Source organism: Ovis canadensis, chromosome 3, assembly GCF_042477335.2.
Source record: "Ovis canadensis isolate MfBH-ARS-UI-01 breed Bighorn chromosome 3, ARS-UI_OviCan_v2, whole genome shotgun sequence".
NCBI lineage: Eukaryota > Metazoa > Chordata > Mammalia > Artiodactyla > Bovidae > Ovis > Ovis canadensis.
The window spans coordinates 130,186,578-130,209,018 of record NC_091247.1 but is presented as its reverse complement, the minus strand read 5'-3'; the positions used below and the strand labels follow the sequence as shown (position 1 = coordinate 130,209,018).

General features: G+C 34.5%; 1 protein-coding gene across 2 annotated transcripts in view; it reads right to left on the bottom strand.

The window, feature by feature from the left end:
* Positions 1-12,638: 12,638 nt before the first annotated feature.
* The window catches only part of TMTC3 (transmembrane O-mannosyltransferase targeting cadherins 3), a 46,068-nt gene continuing 36,265 nt past the window's right edge, over positions 12,639-22,441 (bottom strand). For both annotated transcript variants that reach the window (XM_069580666.1, XM_069580665.1), the window contains exons 11-14: positions 19,803-19,906; positions 18,414-18,583; positions 16,355-16,581; positions 12,639-14,602 (exon numbers count right to left, since the gene is read on the bottom strand). In XM_069580666.1, the coding sequence (XP_069436767.1) occupies positions 13,788-14,602; positions 16,355-16,581; positions 18,414-18,583; positions 19,803-19,906 (1,316 nt within the window). In that variant the 3' untranslated portion in view covers positions 12,639-13,787. The remainder of the gene's footprint in view (positions 14,603-16,354; positions 16,582-18,413; positions 18,584-19,802; positions 19,907-22,441) is intronic.

The following is a 22,441-nucleotide window of genomic DNA, read 5'->3' as shown; positions in this document are numbered from 1 at the left end:
TAATATGGTTACCTGAGTCCCTAAAATTTTCACAACCTCCCACAGTTACCCTTGGATATTCTGATCCTAGGGACATATATTCTAGGAAGGTAGTGTCCTAAGCTGCGGGCTCTGAAGACTTAGCCTGCATGTTAATTTACTTTTTTCATTTTTAATAATTCTCTGGCCTATAATCAAGTATTTCCTCTTTTACAGATCTTTATATTTATGCCCTCTTCAAATTTTCACTTTGTCTGGTGTTCAGTTTTGTTTGAAAAGAAATGCAAAGAATTTTTGGAACCCATGTAGATTCATGAAAGAAGAGTTTTTAGGCAGAGAGAATGGGAAGTGTAAAGGCCCTGGGGTGGGAGTTCAGCAAGAAAGCTGGCTGAGATGGAATGAAATGGGTGAAGTGGAGAGAGACAGGAGATTAAGCCAGGAGGAGGGTCATGTAGGACTTTTAAAAGCACATTAATCAGACTTTTTTTTTTGGCAGATTTTTGAGAGAGGATACAAAACTCAGAAAATGTGAAGAACAATTCCTTTATTCCCACCTGTTGAGCAGGTTGACCAGTTCCAATCTGTCTTTGATTAATGTCAGACTGACTTCGGGAAAACAACATGTTAGTTTCAAAAAGGTTTTTCTTGATTATAAAGCACTGAAAATGTGTTTAAATATTAAAAAAAAAACTATCAGTGAATTTTATTTAATTTCATGTAACAGGAAATCCAATGCAATGGGTTTAAGAACAAAAGGAAAATAATTACTTCATCTTGACTGGGGACCAAATGATGTCACCTGGACCCAGATTCTGTTTGCTTCTGTTCATTCATTGTGCTCCTTTCCTGTCAGATTTCATGCCCTTCATGCTCTAACTCCAGACTTAGATGGTCTTTCAATCAAAACAAATGGAAAAGAGCAAGAGATTTTAGGAAGTTCCAGCATCTTACTAATTTTGACACATATAATTCCTGAACTTATGGCTACAAATAGCAATGGTACAGGGGATGAAATGTACTTATTTCTTTCAGGGTGGCTCAATTTCTCCCCTCCAGCAGAGCATCCTTGAATGAATCTCCAAATGGCAGTACCAGAAATAGGGTGAATTGATGTTGAACAGCAGACACAACCAAGGAAATGTCCATTCTTTTGAGTAGTCCATATTCCCATTCGATCATATTCAAAAAAGCCCTGCCTACATAATAAACCTGTGCTGCTGCTGCTGCTACTGCTGCTAAGTCACTTCAGTCATGTCTGACTTTTAGCGACCCCATGGACTGCAGCCTACCAGGCTCCTCGTTCCACTCTCCTCTACCTTCCCAAAGTATTAATAATACCACTTAAAGTCTCATTCATTTACAGCTACAGCTAGAAGTCAAAAATATGTTGAGTGCACAGTCTTCTCAATCAGGCCGCTCTCTGATTCCTTTGTGCCTAGAGAACTAATGCTAAATAGTACATTTAATGGTACGGGGAGGGAGGTGGGAGGGGGGTTCAGGATGGGGATCACGTATACACCCATGGCAGATTCATGTTGATGTATGGCAAAACCAATACAATATTGTAAAGTAAAATAAATAGATAAATAAATAAATAAATAAATACATGTATCATAAAAAAAAGAAAAAAATAATAAAACACGCTTTTTCCCATAGGTTGTCATTGGAGAAAGGGAACGACAAAAAGCAGTTTCTGGTACATAACTTACATTGCATCTTACGTGAAGGATAAGGTAAGGACCCCTCAGCCTAGAAATGAAATGCAGTTTCTTGGTCAATGAGTCTGGCTGTTCTAGACCTGCTCTCTGGAATTATCTTTGTTCCATTGTTGAGGAGAAAATGGTTAATCACAGGTCAATAAACCACTTCTCTCCCAGTGGAGATAACAGGAAAAAAATGATTTTCACCGGATCTCCTTACACACAGCAATTCCCTACCTATATAATGTTTTAGTAGGATATTTCTGATCCGTTTTTCTTATTGTGCACAAATCTGAAACTTGTAGACTTTAACCTATATCTGGTATTTACTTATATTTTTTGATATAAAATTGTTGAGAATAAAGTAACATTTATGATTTGTATGTGTCTGATTTGACAATTCAATCTATTGAGTAAACACAACTGTCTTCCATGACCACATCTGAGATGCCTCTTGTAATTCTTTATCAATGTACTTTAACTTCAGGTTCTGGAGTCTGAGGATTATTTTAAGGTTTGAGCAACCTCAACCTCTTGTTTGTAGGGCCTGAAATGTCTCTAATAATAAAATTTATTTAAAATCTTGGTATACTTTTAACTATTTCCATTCACTCTATATGATGGGGTAGTAAACAAAGAGATATCAAGAAGAATCATTCTTTCAAACAGGAAATCACCCTTGGATTTCCTGTCTTTTAGAAATTGACCATGGCCACCTTTGTGGCTTGAATTTTGTCCCTCTAAAAATACACTGAAATTAGAAATCTCTGTACCTAAGAATGTGACCTTATTTTCAAATATGTTTGTTGCAAACATAATTAGTTAGGATGAGGTCACACTAAAGTGGGTCCTTAATCCAATACTATAGATTAAGAGGAAAGGAGACAAAGACACACAGACACACAGTCACAAGAGAAGAGAGAGAGGGAAGAGAGAGAATGCCATGCCGTATGAATGCTGGCAGAGATTAAAATGATACATCCACAGCCAAAGCACATAAAAAAGGACTGCTAACAACTGCCAGGAGCTAGGAGGAAGTTATGAAACAGATTTTCCTTCAGTGCTTCCGTAAGAATCAACTCTGTCAACACTGTGATTTCAAGTTTCTAGTCTCTCAAACTGGGAGACAATCCATTCTGTTGGCCAAGTTTGTGCATCTTGTTACAGAAGCCCCAGGAAACTAATACAGCCACAATGCACTGCCAGTCCCTTTGGCCTTGAGCTGAATGTCCCTTTTCTTAGTATCTGTGCCTCTGGATTGCATCTTCTCAATAGGAGTAATTTGTTCCTACCTCAGGCAATGTTTGGTTAAATGGAAGAATGTGAAAGGGGCCTGAGATATTAGATTACAGTTTCATCTATCATTCTTGGTAAGTCTCCCAGCTCTGACTTTGCTTGAGTCAATTTTAGTTTGGGGCAGAGAACCTGGAGTGCTAACCCTTGCCAATCCTCCGACTGTAGCAGCAGCTATCTCAGGCTTCAGACTGCATGTAGACAAGGTCCTTTTACTAAAATAATTCTCTGATCTGGTTGCAGAAAGAATGGATACACCTTAAGACTTTCTTGTTCTAGTTGATTTTTCAAAACAAAGACTCTTATCATGTTGACTTTTCAAAACAAAAATTCTCTTACCTGTTGCCTTGTTCAGCACAAGACACTCAGTTTAGCCAGTTGTCTTACACTTAAAACTGCTAACTTCCAAGATTTGGATGGAGAGACCCATGCTGCCCTTTAGGTGACTTCGTGAGTTCGGCCAGACTACACAGAAGGTCTAGTCCCTGTTCCAAAGTTGGCACAACGACTCAGATATAGCCTAAGTTGTTTCCACTTTATCGACATTTCAGATGCATTTTGACCAGGTCTCCAACAAGATCTCTGACCCAGTTTCCTGTCTCTGTGATCTGCCTACTCTGTCCTGACTCCGTTCTTAATAGGACCTCTTGTTATGGTGGGAAGGTGGCTGCTACAAATATAAACTTAGATTCTCTCTCATTTTAAGCCAATAAAAACCTCAGTTGGAGAATTTTGAGCATTACTTTGCTAGCGTGTGATGAGTGCAATTGTTCTGTAGTTTGAACATTCTTTAGCATTGCCTTTCTTTGGGACTGGAATGAAAACTGACCTTTTCCAGTCCTGTGGCCACTGTTAGTTTTCCAAATTTGCTGGCATATTGAGTGCAGCACTTTCACAGCATCATCTTTTAGGATCTGAAATAGTTCATCTGGAATTCCATCATGTCCACTAGCTTCGCACTTCAGGATTTCTGGCTCTAGGTTAGTGATCACATCATTGTGGTTATCTGGGTCATTAAGATCTTTTTTGTACAGTTCTTCTGTGTATTCTTGTCACCTCTTCTTAATATCTTCTGCTTCTATTAGGTTCATACTGTTTCTGTCCTTTATTGTGCCCATCTCTGCATGAAATGTTCCCTTGGTATCTCTAATTTTCCTGAAGAGATCTCTAGTCTTTCCCATTCTATTGTTTTTCTCTATTTCTTTGCATTGATCACTTAGGAAGGCTTTTTTTATCTCTCCTTGCTGTTCTTTGGAATTTTGCATTCAGGTGGATATCTTTCCTTTTCTCCTTTGCCTTTTGCTTCTCTTTTCTCAGCTATTCATAAGGCCTTCTGAGACAACCATTTTGCCTTTTTGGATTTCTTTTTCTTGGGAGTTTTGATCACTGCCTCCTGTACAATCTTACAAAACCTCATCAATAATTCTTCAGACACTCTGTCAGATATAATTCTTTGAATCTATTTGTCACTTCCACTGTATAATCATAGGGATTTGATTTAGGTCATACCTGAATGGCCTTGTGGTTTTCCCTATGTTCTTCAATTTAAGTCTGAATTTGGCAATGAGTTTGTTCTGAGCCATAGTCAGCTCCAGGTCTTGTTTTTGCCAACTGTTTAAAGCTTCTCCATCTTCAGCTGCAAATAATATAATCTATCTGATTTTGGTTTGATCATCTGGTGATGTCCACGTCTCAAGTTGTCTGTTGCGTTGTTGGAAGTGGGTGTTTGCTATGACTAGTGCATTCTCTTGGCAAAACTGTTATCAACCTTTGCCCTGCTTCATTTCGTACTCCAAGGCCAAATTTGCCTCTTACTCCGTGTATCGCTTGACTTCCTACTTCTGTATTCCAGTCCCATATGATAAAAAGGACATATGTTTTTGGTGTTAGTTCTAGAAGGTCTTGTAGGTCATCACAGAACCATTCAACTTCAGCTTGTTCGGCAGTAGTGGTTGGTGCACAGACTTAGGTTACTGTGATATTGAATAATTTGCCTTGGAAATGAACGGAGATCATTCTGCTGTGTTGAGATTGCACCTAAGCACTGCATCTTGGACTCTTGTTAACTATGAGGGCTACTCCATTTCTTCTAAGAGATTCTTGCTCCCAGTAGTAGATATAGTGGTCATCTGAATTAAATTTGCCCATCTGGTCCATTTTAGTTCACTGATTCCTAAAATGTTGATGTTCACTCTTGCCATCTCCTGTTTGACCACTTCCAAGTTGCCTTGATTCATGGACCTAACATTCCAGGTTCCTATGCAACCTTGTTCTTTATAGCATCAGACTTTACTTCCATCACCAGTCATATTCATAACTGGGCATTGTTTTTGCTTTGGCTCAGCCTCTTCATTCTTTCTGGAGCTATTACTCTACTCTTCTCCAGCAGCATACTGGGCACCTACTGACCTGGCAAGTTCATCTATCAGTGTCATATCTTTTTGCCTTATCACACTGTTCATCTAAACCTAATTAACTCCCAAAGGCTCCACCTCTAAATACTATCACATTGGAGTTAGGGCTACAACATATGATTTTGGTGTAAACATATTCAGTTCACTTCAGAGTGAAAGAAGTCAGACAAATATACATAAATTTTTAAAAAGGTAAACTAATCTATAGAGACAGAGAGCAGGTTAGTAGTTTAGGGACAGGGCTAGAAGGGAGGGATGAAACTGGAAAGGGGAAAAGGACATGAGGAAATTTTGAGGGGGTGACAAATAGGTTCACTGACTGTGGCAATTCTTTCACAGGCATGTTATATTATCAGAACTTAAGTTATCCAATTTAAATATTCTACTTTTCATGAATATTTTGCTTATTTGTTGGGGCCCTAATAACCCTCCTAAGAACCCTCTGGTAGCTGTCTTTTAGTGTGCATTATCTGTATTTGTCTATAAAACCTGGAGTGGGATTACTAGGTATGGATATTTACATAACCCTGAAAAGTTCCCTAAGGCTTCTCAGGTGGCACTGGGGTAAAGAATGCACCTGCCAATGCAAGAAACAGAAGAGATCGGGTGCAGTCCCCGGATCAGGAAGATCCCTTGGAGGAGGAAATGGCAACCTATTTCAATATTCTTGCCTGGAAAATTCCATGGACAGATAAAACTGGTGGGCTTCAGTCCATGGGGGAGCAGAGTTGGACATGACTGACCAACTGAACACAGCACAAAAAGTTCCCTTGGGCTCCTTTGCTCCTGCCTTAACCCTGTACTTTTAGGCATCCTCTATAAATTACTTTATCTGAGATTTCACATAAATGAAACTGCACATAATGTACTTTTGTGTATGGCTTCATCTTTTCAGATTCATCTATGTAGTTAAATATGTGATTTTTTTAAATAATTGCTGAAACTTATTTCACTGTTTGAATATTACAACCTATTTATCCATTCTGTTGGAAGTAAACATTGAGTTTACTTCCAGTTTTGTACTACTATGAATAAAACTCCTATGAACATTTGCATTATGGTCAAAGAACATCATCTTTTAGAATTTACTAAGGCCCTTTGAGGCCTGATAGTCTACTTCTTTCGTACCACACTGTTTATTTGCCCTGTCTCCATTACATTTCACTGGCATGAGCTTTATTCTGATGACAGGTCAAATTTTTTGTGTATTTATTTTAAACATAAGTCCCATAATTATGTTTATTTACCCTAAAAATGAAAGTCACTCAGTTGTTTCTGACTCTGCAATCCCTTGGAACTCTCGAGGCCAGAATACTGGAGTGGGCAGCCTTTTCCCTTTTCTAGGGGATCTTCCCAACTCAGGGATTGAACCCAGGTCTCCCGTATTGCGGCAGATTCTTTACCAGCTGAGCCACGAGGGAAGCCTGAGAATATTGGAGTGGGTAGGTAATCCCTTCTCCAGGGGATCTTCCCAATCCATGAATCGAACTGGGGTCTCCTGCATTGCAGGCGGATTCTTTACCAACTGACCCATAGGTATGAGAGAAGCCTTATTTACCCTACTGATGTCTTAAACTGATGTTTTGAGTATTTGAGTAGATACTAAACCATTAGCAAGACTTCATGTCCCTTTGGATCCTACTTCCCTTTACTGCTTTAAGTTGGAAATATGTTTTCTTTATTGGAGTAAACCTTACAGTAGGTAAAGCCTCCCTGGTGGTTCAGATGATAAAAAGTCTGCCTGCAACACGAGACCTGGGTTCGATCCCTGGCTCAGGAAGATCCCCTGAAGGGAATGGCAACCCACTCCAGTATTCTTGCCTGGACAGTTTCATGGATAGAGAAGCCTGGTGTGCTATAGTCCCCAGGGTTGCAAAGAATTGGACATGACTGAGTAACATTTAGTAGGCATGAAATCTGGAAGAGAGGATGGGGGAATGAATGTGGATCTGGTGTTCAGTAGACCACTGGACTCATAGGTCAGGTGGTTAGAGAAAATCTGGGCTAGAGATTCGGAATCACATATAGCCAAAACCCGGGCTTCCCTTGTAGCTCAGCTGGTAGTGAATTCAACTGCAATGCAGGAGACCTCAGTTCAGTTCCTGTGTCAGGAAGATCCCTTGGAGTATGGATAGGCTACCCACTCCAATATTCTTGGACTTCCCTGTGACTTAGACAATAAAGAATCTGCCTGCAACGTGGGACACCTGGGTTTGATATCTGGGTTGGTAAGATCCCCTGGAGGCGGGATGGCAACCCACTCCAGAATTCTTGCCTGGAGAATCTCCATTGTCAGGGGGGCCTGGCAGGCCACCATCCATGGGGTCGCAGAGTCAGGCACGACTGAACAGCTAAGCACATAGACAAAACCATTGCTCCAAGAAGTGGGGAAGGAAGGGTAGAAGAGTGAACACTAAAATTTAAGGTACAGGCAGAGAAAAAGCCTGCAAATTATACTGTAGAGTCACCAAAGGTAACGGTGTCATACAGAGAGACCATTTAAAATGTACACACTACATCTACTTCCAGGAATTCATTTTACAGATACTGCTATTAGGCTAAGGTATAGTTTTGTTGACAACCCAGTACTGCTGATTCCACTTCCAAAGGGCAGTCACTTGGCTTGCCAGGGCCCACCAAAAACAGGGCTCTGGTCAAGAATGGCTTTGTGGTTACAAATCTTTCTTTGGCCTTTCAAACCTATGCAGAATTCTATCTCAATTTTTAGGCACTGAGAAATTCCATAGCTCTCAAATAGCTCCTACTACACTGCCTGCAAGTTTACAAAATAAGAGGCTCACTTGACTTACCTGTCAAGATGGCCACCCGTTAATCAGACTATGCTCCTAATATCAGAAACGGAAGCCACAGGAGAGGAAGGAATAAAGAAGGCTGAGTTTTAATCATGGAAGTCTTTAAGAAAGGGCAAACTAAAATGGCTTGGTAAGGGGTATTCTGTTCAATGCAAAAACATGAAGGTAACAGGTTCTTACAGAATATAAATGCTACTTGATGGGAAATATACTTCTATAACAACAGTCACAGAATTCACCAAGAAAGTAGATTCTAAAGCACATGAATTTGCCTGAAATTGTCTTCAGAGACTTTTAGGTATATTTCATCTTATACTGCTTCCTAATGTTAGTGAAGAGCAAGAATGAGGTAGTATGCTATTAAGGTGTCTTAGTTTTAGAGTTCTCATTTGTGCATTTTAATAATTTATTAAATAAATTTATATACCTCATATTTAATGAATATATTTTATTTTAATTATTTATATACCTTATGGCTTAGATGCCTATGGAACATCTAATCTAATATTAAATTTCTAGTAATTTGTTTGTAATCATTGATATTACACATGCTGCTGCTGCTGCTAAGTCATTTCAGTCGTGTCCGACTCTGCAACCCCATAGACGGCAGCCCACCAGGCTTCCCCATCCCTGGGATTCTGCAGGCAAGAACACTGGAGTGGGTTGCCATTTCCTTCTCCAATTACATATGCTAATACATATATAAATCACATACAACTGCAAGTCTGAATCTTGCAATTACAATAACTAGTATCTATTATTCACTATTGTCCCAAGTAATTTAAATGTTTAATATAAATATAGTCTATTTCTATTTGCTGAACTTATTAAACAAACCAATTTAGAGACATCATAGAATTAAACAAAACCTCTGACATGTAAACATTGCGTCACGTTCCTGAAACAGATGTTGATATCTGATAAAAATTAAAAATTGCATGTTGGAAAGCTGTCCATAAGTAAGTTTCATCTTTATCAAAACTAAAAATATATTGATTCTTCAGCTTTTCTAGTCTGACTATGCAACATGATCAAACTATGAAAGTGAAAAAGTGCTAGTCACTCAGTCATATCCGACTCTTTGTGACCCCATGGACTGTAGCCCACCAGGCTCCTCTGTTCATGGAATTCTTCCAGGCAAGAAAACTGGAGTGGGTTAACTTTTCCCTTTTCCAGGGGATCTTTCTGATCCAGGGATCAAACCTACATCTCCTGCCTTGGCAGGTGGATTCTTTACCTGCTGAGCCATCAGGGAAGACCATCGAACTATAATCAAATATAATAAAGACAACAGTGAATAGATCTGTATCACTGGTTACATGGCTGTTAAAACTGTTTCATTCTTTGAGACACATAAAAATAATTTAGCCAATCACATCCAATAATTTTCATGGCTGAAAAAGAAAATCACAAAATACATTGAGTGACATTAATTATGGTTGTGGTCAAAACTTTTGTAAAGGTTATTTACAGTGTGATGGTTGGGCATGCAATATTTATAGATACTTGCCAATTTATTAAAAAAGGAGATATATATCTATTGCAATACATACATAAACATATATACAACATACACTACATATATATACCTCCTTTTAATAACTTTATGAGGAAAAGTATTTTCCCCAACCTGCAGATAGGGAAACTAACGACATACGGGTTAAACTTCTCCTAAGCTGTACTTTTTTAGCAAGGGTGGTACCAGTATTTGAATCCAGGTAGATTCATAATTCAGACTAATTATTTCACTACACTGACTTCCAACTGTGCATATGTGTAAAATTTCACACGTGAATTTAATTGTCTCATTTTCTTCACTGAGTTTCTGTGGCTTTGGGTTGTAAATGTATCACTCTTAGGAACTAAGTTAACACATTGGGCTTCCCTGGTGGTTCAGATGGTAAAGAGCCTGCCTGCAGTGCAGAAGATCCAGGTTTGATCCCTGGGTCAGGAAGATCCCCTGGAGAAGGAAATGGCAACCCACTCCAGTATTCTTGCCTGGAAAATCCCATGGATGGAGGAGCCTGGCAGGCAATAACTCATAGGGTTGCAAAGAGTCAGACATGACTGAGTAACTTCACTTTCTTTCTTTCATTTCTCATATCATTGCTAATAAAACTACCCACCAGCTCTTCTTTGTGGGGGCTGAAATGTTTTGAATTGCTATTATATTTTTTCATTTTAACACTAAAAGGCAATTCAGGTTAATGTTTTAAAAGGTATCAATTTAATACTGAATACTTAGAAATACAGTACACACAGATGCCATAGAAATATAAAATGCATACAACTAGCAACTATTTTATGAAACTTTAACATGGATGGTGACATTTTCCAACAAATTAAACTACAGACAAAGGTACCAGATATATTTGAGGTTTCATTTTAAATACCATTTAGTCATGCAGACAATTAGGAGGTTTTTAAAAAAATAAATATGACAAATATATGGATTTCTTAAGTATAAATTGACATACAAATCTATATATTTTCATAATATTTTTCATTAAAGCATCTTTAAAGAAGCATTCTGGAACATGAAATTGAGAGCTCAAATTAGATGAAAGGCAAGAGGTTTTATAGACTTTAGTAATTCATATACCAGATATCTACATAAAGACAAAATTGCAAACATATTTGTTTTATCCTCCAAATTTTCAACTTTATAAAAATTACTTACTGGAATTTATAAGACAAAATTCCCAATTCTGAATGTTAGTAAGGAAACACATATAGAACAATATGAAAATTAATTCTTCCTTCTGAGAAGCATACATAGAAGCACACAAGGAACAATAATGAATTAATTCTTCCAAGAAGCAGTGAAGGAAAGTGTAGCATAATTACCCCACGGGGATTGTCAAAGCTTTTCTAGAACTCCAACAGAGTAGGTTCTTTTGTAAAACAGCAAGAACTAAAACTACATCCCCTTACTAATACATAAACCTATGATAAGCTTCCTTTTACAAACTTAAAGATGCTTACAACTCTGAAACAAGTTAGTGAACTGGGCTAAAATATCCCTACACTCCATTTCCCCAAAATGGCAGCTCCAAAGGAAAAAAATATTCATTCCCTTTTTCACCTGAACAGCTTGAACAAAATTTGTATTATGAATTTAAAGAGAAGAAATAATCTTATACATAAGCAAGCTTGATGGAACTTCTAGGTTTCAGAAGAACATATTCCTTAATGAAGTTAAAGCATCAGAACTTAATTGGATTATATCACTAGTTTAAACTTTAACATGGGAGAGAGAAGAGGATTTTCTTGAACTAATTTAGACTAGTGGTCCTTAACCTTCACTATGAATTAGAATCACTCTGAGAGCCTTTGGAAAAACTGAAGCACAGCCTGACAATAAGAAATTCAGACTGCACTGTTGTAGGGTGGGATCTAGATGATTCTAATATGAAATGAAGGTTTAGAAACAATGATTTGAAAAAATTATTAATTACAATGAATTTGATTTAAATAAACTTCAAACTATGAACATTTTCAACATGATAAACATTGTTTTAAGTTCTAATATGGAGATCAATTTTTTTCTGTAAAAATCATTAGATAATATTAATATATATTTTGAAATAGTTACATAATTTTATTAAAATATTATTCTAAGTTTTTATTCTGGTCTGCTGTCGTAAAAGATTGCCTTCTACTTTTCACAACTATCCTCACTTGATATTATAAAAGAAGACATTAAACTCAAACTTCTCAAGATATGTGCAGAGAATGTAATAACAATTTCATTTTTCAAGTCATAGTATATGAGGTATTCTCCATCATATATCCAGAGTAACAAAGCTGTAATTTAAACACTGAAATTAGCTATTGCTTTAATGCTTTAATGAATCAAAGATGAGCTACCACTGTTGTCAGTGCTCGGTTTATTATGACAGAGCCTCAGAGAACCTAGTCAGAGTGGGTCTTTAATGCAGACCATGTTTCTTATGATCTATTTATAAAACATTTAAGAAAAAAGTTAGGAGAATATGGTTTTTGAAACATTACAAATTATCTCAAAGGAACAGAAAGTTTTTGAAATGCTACATTAGTAGTTACTATTCCAGGATGATAGCTTGAGCGTTAACATTTTAAACTAAAACCAACTATATGAGTATTATAAAATGCATTTTAACTCATGAAAAAAAATCAGATTTAAATTAATAAATTGGATTTATATCTATTCTTCAAACAATTTTCAGCTTGAAATGTGCTAAGACCAGCAGACTAATTTGCTAATCCTATATTAGGCTAATTACCTTTTTTCCTAGCTGGACAGCAGGCCAAAAATGATGAAATTTTGGTTAAACTCCACTAAATGCCCTGGAAGCCTGGCATGTTGCAATCGACTGGGTCTCAAAGAGTTGGACACAACTGGGCAACTGAACGATAACAAATAATATATGTATGCAGAGAAAAAAATGCAATAGCAATTTATTTTCCATACTTGATGGAATTAAAAGTGTTAAAAATTTTATTAAAGCTCAGTAGTCAAAATAAATATTTAATAAAAATATACATCATAACAAGCTAATAAGAACTTAGTGTTTAAAAATAAACTTTGTCACATTGTTTTTGCCTTCAGTTAAACAAAACTCAATTTAGGTATCTAATTAAGATGTGTTTTGGAAACAAAATTAAAATTCAAGTAACTCTAGAAAGATAACACTAACATGAAAGAGAATCTTACTACATTTTTAACTCAAAAGTTTAATAAAGTTATACTTACTGGGATTTCTCAATATGACTATGACCCTAAGAAACAGGAATAGTTTGGGAAATAAAAGTCAGAGTCAATGATTATGTGGTGATTGTGTGGTTCATGCTGTGAAACTCAGTACACAAAAGAAATGAAAGTCCAGTATAAATGAGCACCATCAGAAATGTGTGTATATATACTTATTTAAAACTTCTCCTGATTAAAAATTGCCATATAGATAGGGAAGTAAAGGACAAGCACACAGTTATGAAAATATTAATACATTCTAAAGCTAACATGTCATATGACTTATTTGAAAATGTTTCATCTGGCTTTCCCTCTAAAAATCAAAAAAGAATACAAAGTAAAGAAAGCCAGCCAGTATTCTTTTGTAGTGCAAAGTCCCTTAGTTAAATAGTAGGTTACAAAGGAAAAAAGTATGTGTTCAATAGTGTTTTCAACTCACAGTCAGACTCCAATAGTTAAAGGAGAATATGGTTAGCTAATCAATGTGAATTCACAGAATAAACCAGCACATGTTAGATTTGTCACCATGGGATTATCATTCTGACCTCAGATTATTTTTAACTGAGAGCAGTCAATATTATTCTGCTGAAAGAATCTACCTTTGATAAGAAAAGATACAGATTTGCCACCTGTGATTACTATTTCTGCTACAGTCCCCCAAACTCAAAAAACTACTGTCAAATATAAAACATATTCTGGGGTAATGAAAGGGCTTAATGAAAATCTTATTTTGATACTACATAGAGGCAGTTCATGAGAGACTCTTAGTATGCTATTTTTCAAAGCTCTCAGTGTAAGTAATCACATGATATAGACTGAAGTTCTTTGAAACCCTGTCACATGATAAAGAATAATGCTATTCACCATTTAAAATACGTTCAATCTCTTCTAGTCTTTTTAAAGCAGCAACTCTTTTCTTTTCAATTTCTTTGATTTCTTTTGTTGTTTTGTGGGGAATTTCTTTGTCTGTACTTTTTCCTAATTGTTTGCTGGCTTTAGACTGACTCTTATTGTCATTTGTTTTTATTATTTGGGTAGGTCTGGGCTCGCTTTTTATTTCTTTTACATTTTCAGTTGGAATTTTATCTCCTTCGACACCTGAAGTCTTACCAGCTGGGAATATAGGTTGTTCTACAAAACTAGATGAAGAAATTTTATCCCTGACTATATTCAAGTGGCGTTGAATATATTCTTCATGTGGTGCTAATGCCAATGTTTCAACCAGGCATCTTTCAGCTTTTAATAAGTCCTTCTCTTCAAAATAAACAACACAGAGATTGTGTTTTCCTTGCACATTGCCTGGATCCATCTCCAAAATCTTTTCAAAACACTTTTTTGCTCCACGTATATCTTTCTTTTGATTCATCAGGATGTCTCCCTTTAAAATGAGACCCTTGATATGATCAGGATAGTATTTGAGTAATTCTTCCAAGACTGGCAAAGCCATTAATTCCTTTGCAGTCTGAGAATACAGGAGAGCCAGATTAAACAAAGCACTTCTGAAGTCAGCTTGTAATTTTATGGCTTTCTTCATCCATATCTCTGCTTCAGAGTCCTTTTTGTCATCCATGGCAAGCATTCCCAAATTGAAATAACCATTAGCATCTTGTGGCTCTTCATTTATATAGCTTAAAAGTCGTTTTCTCGCTTCAGGTCTGAGTCTAACTTCTCCTAAGAATTTTTTTAAAAAGAAAAAAAATTATATCATTAGCAAATGAGTAAGTCTGAGGTAAAAAATGGAGGTGCAAATATTTAAATAGATTATAAAAACATAGCATCAAAACAGGTAATGGACAGGGAAGCCTGGTGTGCAGCAGTCCATGGGGTGGGTCACAAAGGGTCAGACATGACTGAGTGACTGAACTGAGTATCAAAACAACTAATTGATGTATCTAAATTAAAAAGCAGAAAGCAAAACCCTCAAAGTTTTCATAAGAAAGTGTGTTTGATGTACTGGATTGATAGCACATTACAAGTAGTAAGAGTTCCTCAAAAACTAAAAAAGGGTGAAATATTTCCTGATAAGTTTAGATTCTAACTGGGAGTTGAAGAAGAATAGAGAATTAAGAGGAAGGTGCATGGAATTTGAAAATAGAGACATATATTCAATCATGATTCTGTTAATATTATGACTTTATTCACTAAAATAATTACTTGTCTGGGTTAACCTATTGAGTCTTCTAAGAATTACATGAGATACATACAAACTGCTCAGCAAATAGTAACTATATTGGATAAACAAGATGTTTCATTCTTACTAAATTAGATATATATTGTATGTTACTTAAAATTTTTTAGGAAATTTCAAATATAAAAAGAATATCATTATATCTAAAGCCTATAAATATAAATTAAGATTCAGGAAGCAAATATTTATTGAGATGATTTCTACTGCAAATAAGTACCAAAAAAATTTCAGCTTCTACAACTACACACCCCAGGGTTTAATTTTGTGTTAAATTATAGCTACCTTTACAAAAACATTAGTTTTCTAAATTAAGCTTTTCTGAATGCCAGGCATAAAGATCTTTATCCTTTTATTTGATAACATGATGATTAAAGAAATCTGAAATAAATCAGTAGGCTTAAGTTCTTGTCTTGGACTACTTACTAACCTAGACATATGAAGTTAGGGTAGTTATTACATTTATTTGGTCCTCACTCTCTAATCTATAAAATAGATGACTGGTAAAAATAAACTCAAAGACTCTCTTTAATTATAAAATATGATTCTTACATTTTTTGCAAAAGTTTTATGAAAGTATTTAATAATTAATATAAAGATTTCTCCAAACATAAAAATTAAAAAAAACATAAATTATATATACTGCCTTCTGGAGCAGAACTAAAATTCTGGTATATCAAAGATCCTCATTTATTGTGATGAAAAATTTGGTTTTGGTAATTTATATAAAATATAGGATATTATAATATCTGAGAAAACAGTAACACTGGGTATAACATGACATTGAAAATATTTGGACTTATAGATCAAGGGGAAATAGAATACTATTTTGTTTAAAACATATAATGCTCTTGACACCCTAGAAATAATTACTTAAAACTTTTTTTTTTTTTTTTACAAATTCAGATTATTTGAATAGTATGATATTTATGCATAAGAAATATACTTCCAGGTATAAAGTGACAAAATAGATGAATAAAGTATTGCTTAATAGACTGTCTGAGAAGTCATTTTTAGCATATACCAGAGAAATTAACATTTAGAATGACACCTATGCTAGGGTATATTACCTGAAAGGTTTACGTCAAGTATTTAAAATATTCTTCTTATAACTATTTATGCAGTTTTGATAAAAACCATCCATTCATAAAATGTTTGCTGGGGTAACATAATATATGACTTTATTATATTTCAAACTAGAGTATGTTTAAATATAGAGAAATTTTGAGAAAACATACCTGATTCTTGCATTAATATAGCAGAATTGAATAACGCTAGTTTATGCTTTGGATTTAGTTCTAAAGCATGATTAAAGTTTTTCAGCGCCTCATTTGGTTCCTTAAGTTCAATATGAACAATCGCCAAGTTGTACCAAAGATCTGCATTATTTCTGTCCAGCTCTAGGGCTTTAAGATATGCTTCTTTTGCTTTGATAGGTTTATTCATTTTTAGAAGCAATTCTCCTCTGTGGAAAAACACAAGTTTTACTTATACTATCATGTCAGTCTGTAGATACTATTTTCACAAGTTTTAAGCTTTTCCACATATTCACAGCTTTCATTTTAATTTAGGGTCTTAAATTTTTTTTTTCAAAAATAACTATCTGAAACTGTCCTTAAACCTAAACAGATTAATTTTGCACATTTGGTTTGCTATGTTTTCAAATATTATTCAAGAAGGAAAAAATATGCCTGACTTTAGAGGGTAAGATATCGGGAGGTATACAAGAAAGGGGAACAGAAAATATATCCTTTGAATATATCTTGAAAAACAGCAGACTAGTCTGCATAAGAAAAATGATAGCAACTAGAGTGGGAGATCAATTTGTCAGATGAGTAGCATCTGGAGAAGGAAAATAAACATAGCAGTGATGGGGAAATTCCAGTATTCAAATCTTTGTTAGCAATGTCTAACTATACAAAAAGCAGAACATTTAAAATTGTTTACCCCTTTTAATTATTTAGTTTTCTTCAATGAATTCTTAAAAGAAAGGAATTAAAAAGCTGATCTGGTAGCATGGAAGGGCAATACTGCCACCTGTAGTTACTTTTGAGGAACACATATGGAAATGATGATCAGTCTGAAAATCATTCTAGTAAGGTTATATTTTGTTACAGAACTTAAAAAGTCATTTTTACATATGTACAAATCAATTTAAGTACTTATATAAGAATCAACTTTATTTTAATACTACTCTTTCCTAAAATATTAGCATAGGCATTAAGTCAAATGAACTATTAATATTCAAACTTCCTAGAATAAGTGTCCAAAATATTATTTTTAAAATAAATGCAGAGATTATTAAGCAATTCTTTATAAGTTAACTTAAGATAGGTTTTATATATTGATACAACCCCAGTAAACTTAGTGAATTTCAGCAAGTACTAGATAATGCTGAAGAAAGACAGCTTTCAGCTTATGAACAGATTTTATTTCAAAAACTTAAATTCTGAATGCATTTTCCATATAAACAATGTGATAAATTATAATTAGGTTTCTGGAGCAGGCTTCAAAACAAAGTTTAAAACAATTTTTTCTCAAGTATAACACAAATGATAACATTTACATGACAAAAAATATCTTAGATTCTGACACATTGCCAAATTTTTTGTTTTTTACTACCAATTGAAGTTTCTTTGTAATAAAAGCATAACGAGTCAATTCTTTTGATAGTTGGATATTATAATTATTTCTTAATTATTTTATATATAATGATTCCATAATTATACAATGATTTCTTAATCTATGATAATTAAGAAGTAACTTCTTGCTTCTTTTGTTACAATTATTTTGTTACAATTAAGAAGCAATCATAAAAGGTAAATTTTGGCTGTTTTAGGTAAAAACAAATTTGGTGTTGAGAAGCGAAAGAAACCAATGAGCTTTTTCTACCCTTCCTTTTGTATAAATAAACCTAAGTTTGCTGCTTTAAGTTATGGATTCTCTCTCTCTTTTTAAATATAAATTTATTTATTTTAATTGGAGGCTAATTACTTTACAATATTATATTGGTTTTGCCATACATCAACATGAATCCGCCACGGGTGTACACGTGTTCCCCATCCTGAACCTCCCCGCCACCACCTCCCTCCGCATATCATCCCTCTGGGTCATCCCTCTTGTTAACTTAAAATAAATTAAATTTGCTAGTCTAAAACAAGCTATGTTTCTATGCTCTTGGTTGCCAACTAAGATTTACTAGAAGAAAAAAAAGCCAAATTACTGAAGATAGCCTCAATGTATATGCAGATGAAGCTTCCATCTTTTATAGTGAAAGCCTAAAGCGAACTATAATACCTGCTAATGTAAGCCTGCTTGAAGTCTGGCCTCATGCTTATTGCTTGTCGGTACAGCTGATCTGCTTCTTCCAGTCGGGACTCATTTGCTCGGATCAGGTTGGCCAGATTAATATAAACATTTAAATGGTTAGGTGCAATTCTGGCTGCGTATTTTTTACCAGGAATAATCTATTAATAAAAAAACAAACATTTTTATAAGTTGATATTTCAGTACCAAATAAAATCTGAAGAAGTCCTAATGTCTTATTTAAAATTTACACAGAGGATAAAAAGCTGCTATATTAAAATAAAACATAAAAATATGAAATAACCTGCAGTATTCACAAAATATAAGTAAAATAATGCTTTGACGCAATGATGGATGTATTTTTTCATTCATGCTAATCTCAGCAGGTTATCATTAGATTTTCGTATATGTGTTACTTTATAAGTCATATAAGTCAGAACTTCCACAGGCTAGAGTCCCTTAGTATGCTGGAGTCAGACCAGGAACAGAACTCAGGTCTTTTTCCTCAGTCTAGTATATTTGTTATACCATGTCAACTTTCAAGTTGTCAGCAAAATGTTTCCTGGTTGTGACAGTGGGGTAGTTAACTTTACTTCAGAGCTTTACTAATTCCTCACTTGTTTGCTGGAGTTAAGACATAAAATTATCAATTAACTCTAAAAGTCATTAGGTATAATATATGTGAACCCCAATTCTCAATGAATACAATAAATTATATCTGATAAAAATCCAATGAACACAATTTAACTTTAGAATCTTAGGACTGAAAGAATTCTTAATGTATCACGTGGTCTAAGTGTTTTTAAAACATTTATCAAACTATCAAAATCAAACTATCAACTCATTTCAACATTGCTATAGTATTAATACAAACTACTACTGAGAAAATTATAGCCCAATGTAAACTATCTTTTCTGATTACACACAGCTAATAAAGGGCAGTGTCAGATTTTGTAACTTTGTCTTGTGATATCCAAGAAATCTTGTACTTGTGACATTACAGCAACTGACAGGCACAGATATATATCCACTCATTTTATCACTTTGCTTTGTTCATTTATTTTTTAATAGGAGTTAATGTTTACTGCTTAACGTACATAAATAAAATTCTTTTCATTTAAAGTATTTAAAGTCATAGATAACATAATAAAAAATATCTAAAACTCATAATTTCATAGATTTAGTTTTCATGACTATGAGCTTTTTAAATTAAGTGAGCTAGATAGGTAAATGCAATTTTTTATAAAACAGTAATAGATGGTTCACTGGACACCTTAATTTTAATCCAAATTAAAGATAAAGATTTTCCATCTGGATAATTCTATTCAATACAAACATCCAGCAGACATGACACAATAGGAATAATTTTCGACAACTTACTTGAGGCATCAGCGACTTAGCTGTCATATAAGATTCTTCAGCTTCTTTGGTTCTATTTAAATTTTTGTAAGTTCTTCCTACATTCATGTGGGCACCAATATCATCTAAAATAAAAGAAAATTATTTGTTGGCAGATACACTAACTAGTGTCCAGTGTAAATTACTTAGAAGACATGTTTCGAGCAACAACTAGGCAAAAAATGCGAAAGCAGGCAATAGGTCCTGCTTTCTCCTTAAAGCTCTTCTAACACAACTTACTATAACTTATGAGGCAAGGCTACACTAGAAGACTATTATAAAGTACTGGAAGAACAGAAAATACACATATGACATGAAAAAAACTATCTGAATGGTTTTTGGAAGGGTTAAAAGACAAGACAGGAGAAATAAACATAATGAAGGAATTTACGTTTTTTTTTTCCTCTTCTCCATATTTTACTGTCCTATACTAAGGCTTACTTCTATTTCCTTAATCACATGGCTTTGGAATTCACTCAGAAAGTATGGCTCAACTCTAAAAGTGAAAAGGGTCACCATGATTCCCACAATAATCTCAAGTATTATAAATTGCAAATATGCATCCATGGTGGGAAAGGGGCAAACAGACTGAAAAACTTTGAAACTTTTAACAAATTTTTGTGAATATGGTTGGAGTGTAAGTTATCAGGATTCTATAGTATTATTTAAGATGCAGCAGCCCAGCTCCCTTAAATGATGATATATTACCATATAATTTAATTAAAACTTTTAAAAAGGTTGTGTTAATATCAGAATGTCAGGAACTTTTGTCTCATTTAGTGATACAGAAAATTGAGCCCTCAGCAAATTTGTTCAGAGACAGAAAAATATGCAATTCAAATTACAAAGATATGAGGGTTCACTGTACACTGGTTTCAAGATAAACTCTCCAGTAAATATTTCAAAGGTTTGGAATAAAGATAGAAAGAAGGGAGATCTTAATTTAGACAAATTTTACTCAACATGAATCTCTAACAGACATGACAAGGTTTCAAATTATGATTACTACTTGCCTGTGACACCGATGATGATTTTGCATTTGTGGAATAGTTCTCTGCCTGCAACTCCCACGACACATAGGGGCCAAGCATATATATCTTAGGCATTCCCCTAGGAGGAGAGTAACAGTCCTAAGATCTTGCTATATTATGTTTCAGGTTGGCAATTGTGTGCACTGCACAAAAGCTGTTAGATGCCACACAGCTTCAGTTAGAGAACTAAGGGACAAGATTAGGGGAAAAAGGTTGATTTTTTTTTTTTGTTTTTAGATACATTACTGAATCTCATGGGGCTTCAGTAGGGGGTCAAGTCAAAAAAAAAAAAAAAAGAAAGAAAAAAATGCTTCCCAATACTGGCTGCATTCAGAATACTTGTGTAGCTTTGAAAAATTCAGCTATCTTATCCCACTCAGTTCTATCAGAACAGAATCTTCAAAAACAGGACTGCAAAAATGTTTTTTAAAGTTTCAGAGGCAATTCTGATGTACAGCGAAGGTTGAAATGCACCGCATTACCAAGAGTATACAGAGTTTTGCTCTTAAAAAGCTCTTTTTAAAAAATTTACTTTTTATTGAAGTATAATTGTATTACAATGTTGTATTAATTACTGCTGTACAGCAAAATGACTTAGTTACACATATATAAGCTTTCTTTTTCATATTCTTTTCCATTGTGGTTTATCACAGGATATTGAATATAGTTTCCTATGCTATACAGTAGGATCTTGTTTATCCAAGCTCTTTATTTTTTTTAAACATCAGATAAATCTATACCAATTACTCTAGAGATCAGAAAGTTACCCAGAAAAAACTAAAGAGTGTACAAAACCTGAAAAAATTAAGTATAAGTGAAAATTTAATCTAAGAAAAGAATAAACTGAAAGTTTAAGTAAATAAAAGTACAATTAGGTCAACTAAGTATTTAATATATCACTGAAAGGAGCTCCAATTAATCTTAGAAAAGAAAGAGTTTATCCATTAGGATGAAAGACAAGGCAAATTACTACACACTGGTCAGGTTCTTAGAATTATGGCAAGGAGATATCGATGGAGACTTCAGACACTCAGTAAGGCATCCTTACTTTCTCAACGAACAAAGATAGCAATTAGATAGCTTTTAGCATCAAAAGAACTATATGACATATCTAAAAGGAAAAAAATGAAAAAAGCACAATTTTTAAAGCAAATTTCTTTGTAAGTTACAAAGTTTTAAGATTCCAGGAGGAAACAGCATTACTATTAAAGTAAATTTAAATTTGGAGAAAAAAAAAAAAAAGGTAAGCAAGCAGACAAAATATTAAAATCAGTTACATTTGAATGACTAAGAAGCTACAGAGTTTCAAAAAACAACCTTGCTATTGTGAGTGCACTATCCAAACCAACAGCAGCATGAATCTAGCAGTCTGTCTTTAATTCAAGGTAAAGGAGGACTGGCAAATATCAGGCAACTCTGTGCCAAATAACTCTTCAGCCATCAACAGCAGAGCTACGTATTCTTGCACTGATAGCCTAGGCATCTGTGTTGCTTTCCCATTATCTCCTATGCACAGATTTGTCAATTTATTTAAAAAGATAAATTATAAACATCTAGAAACTTCTGAAAACTTAAAAAATCATTCCCTTC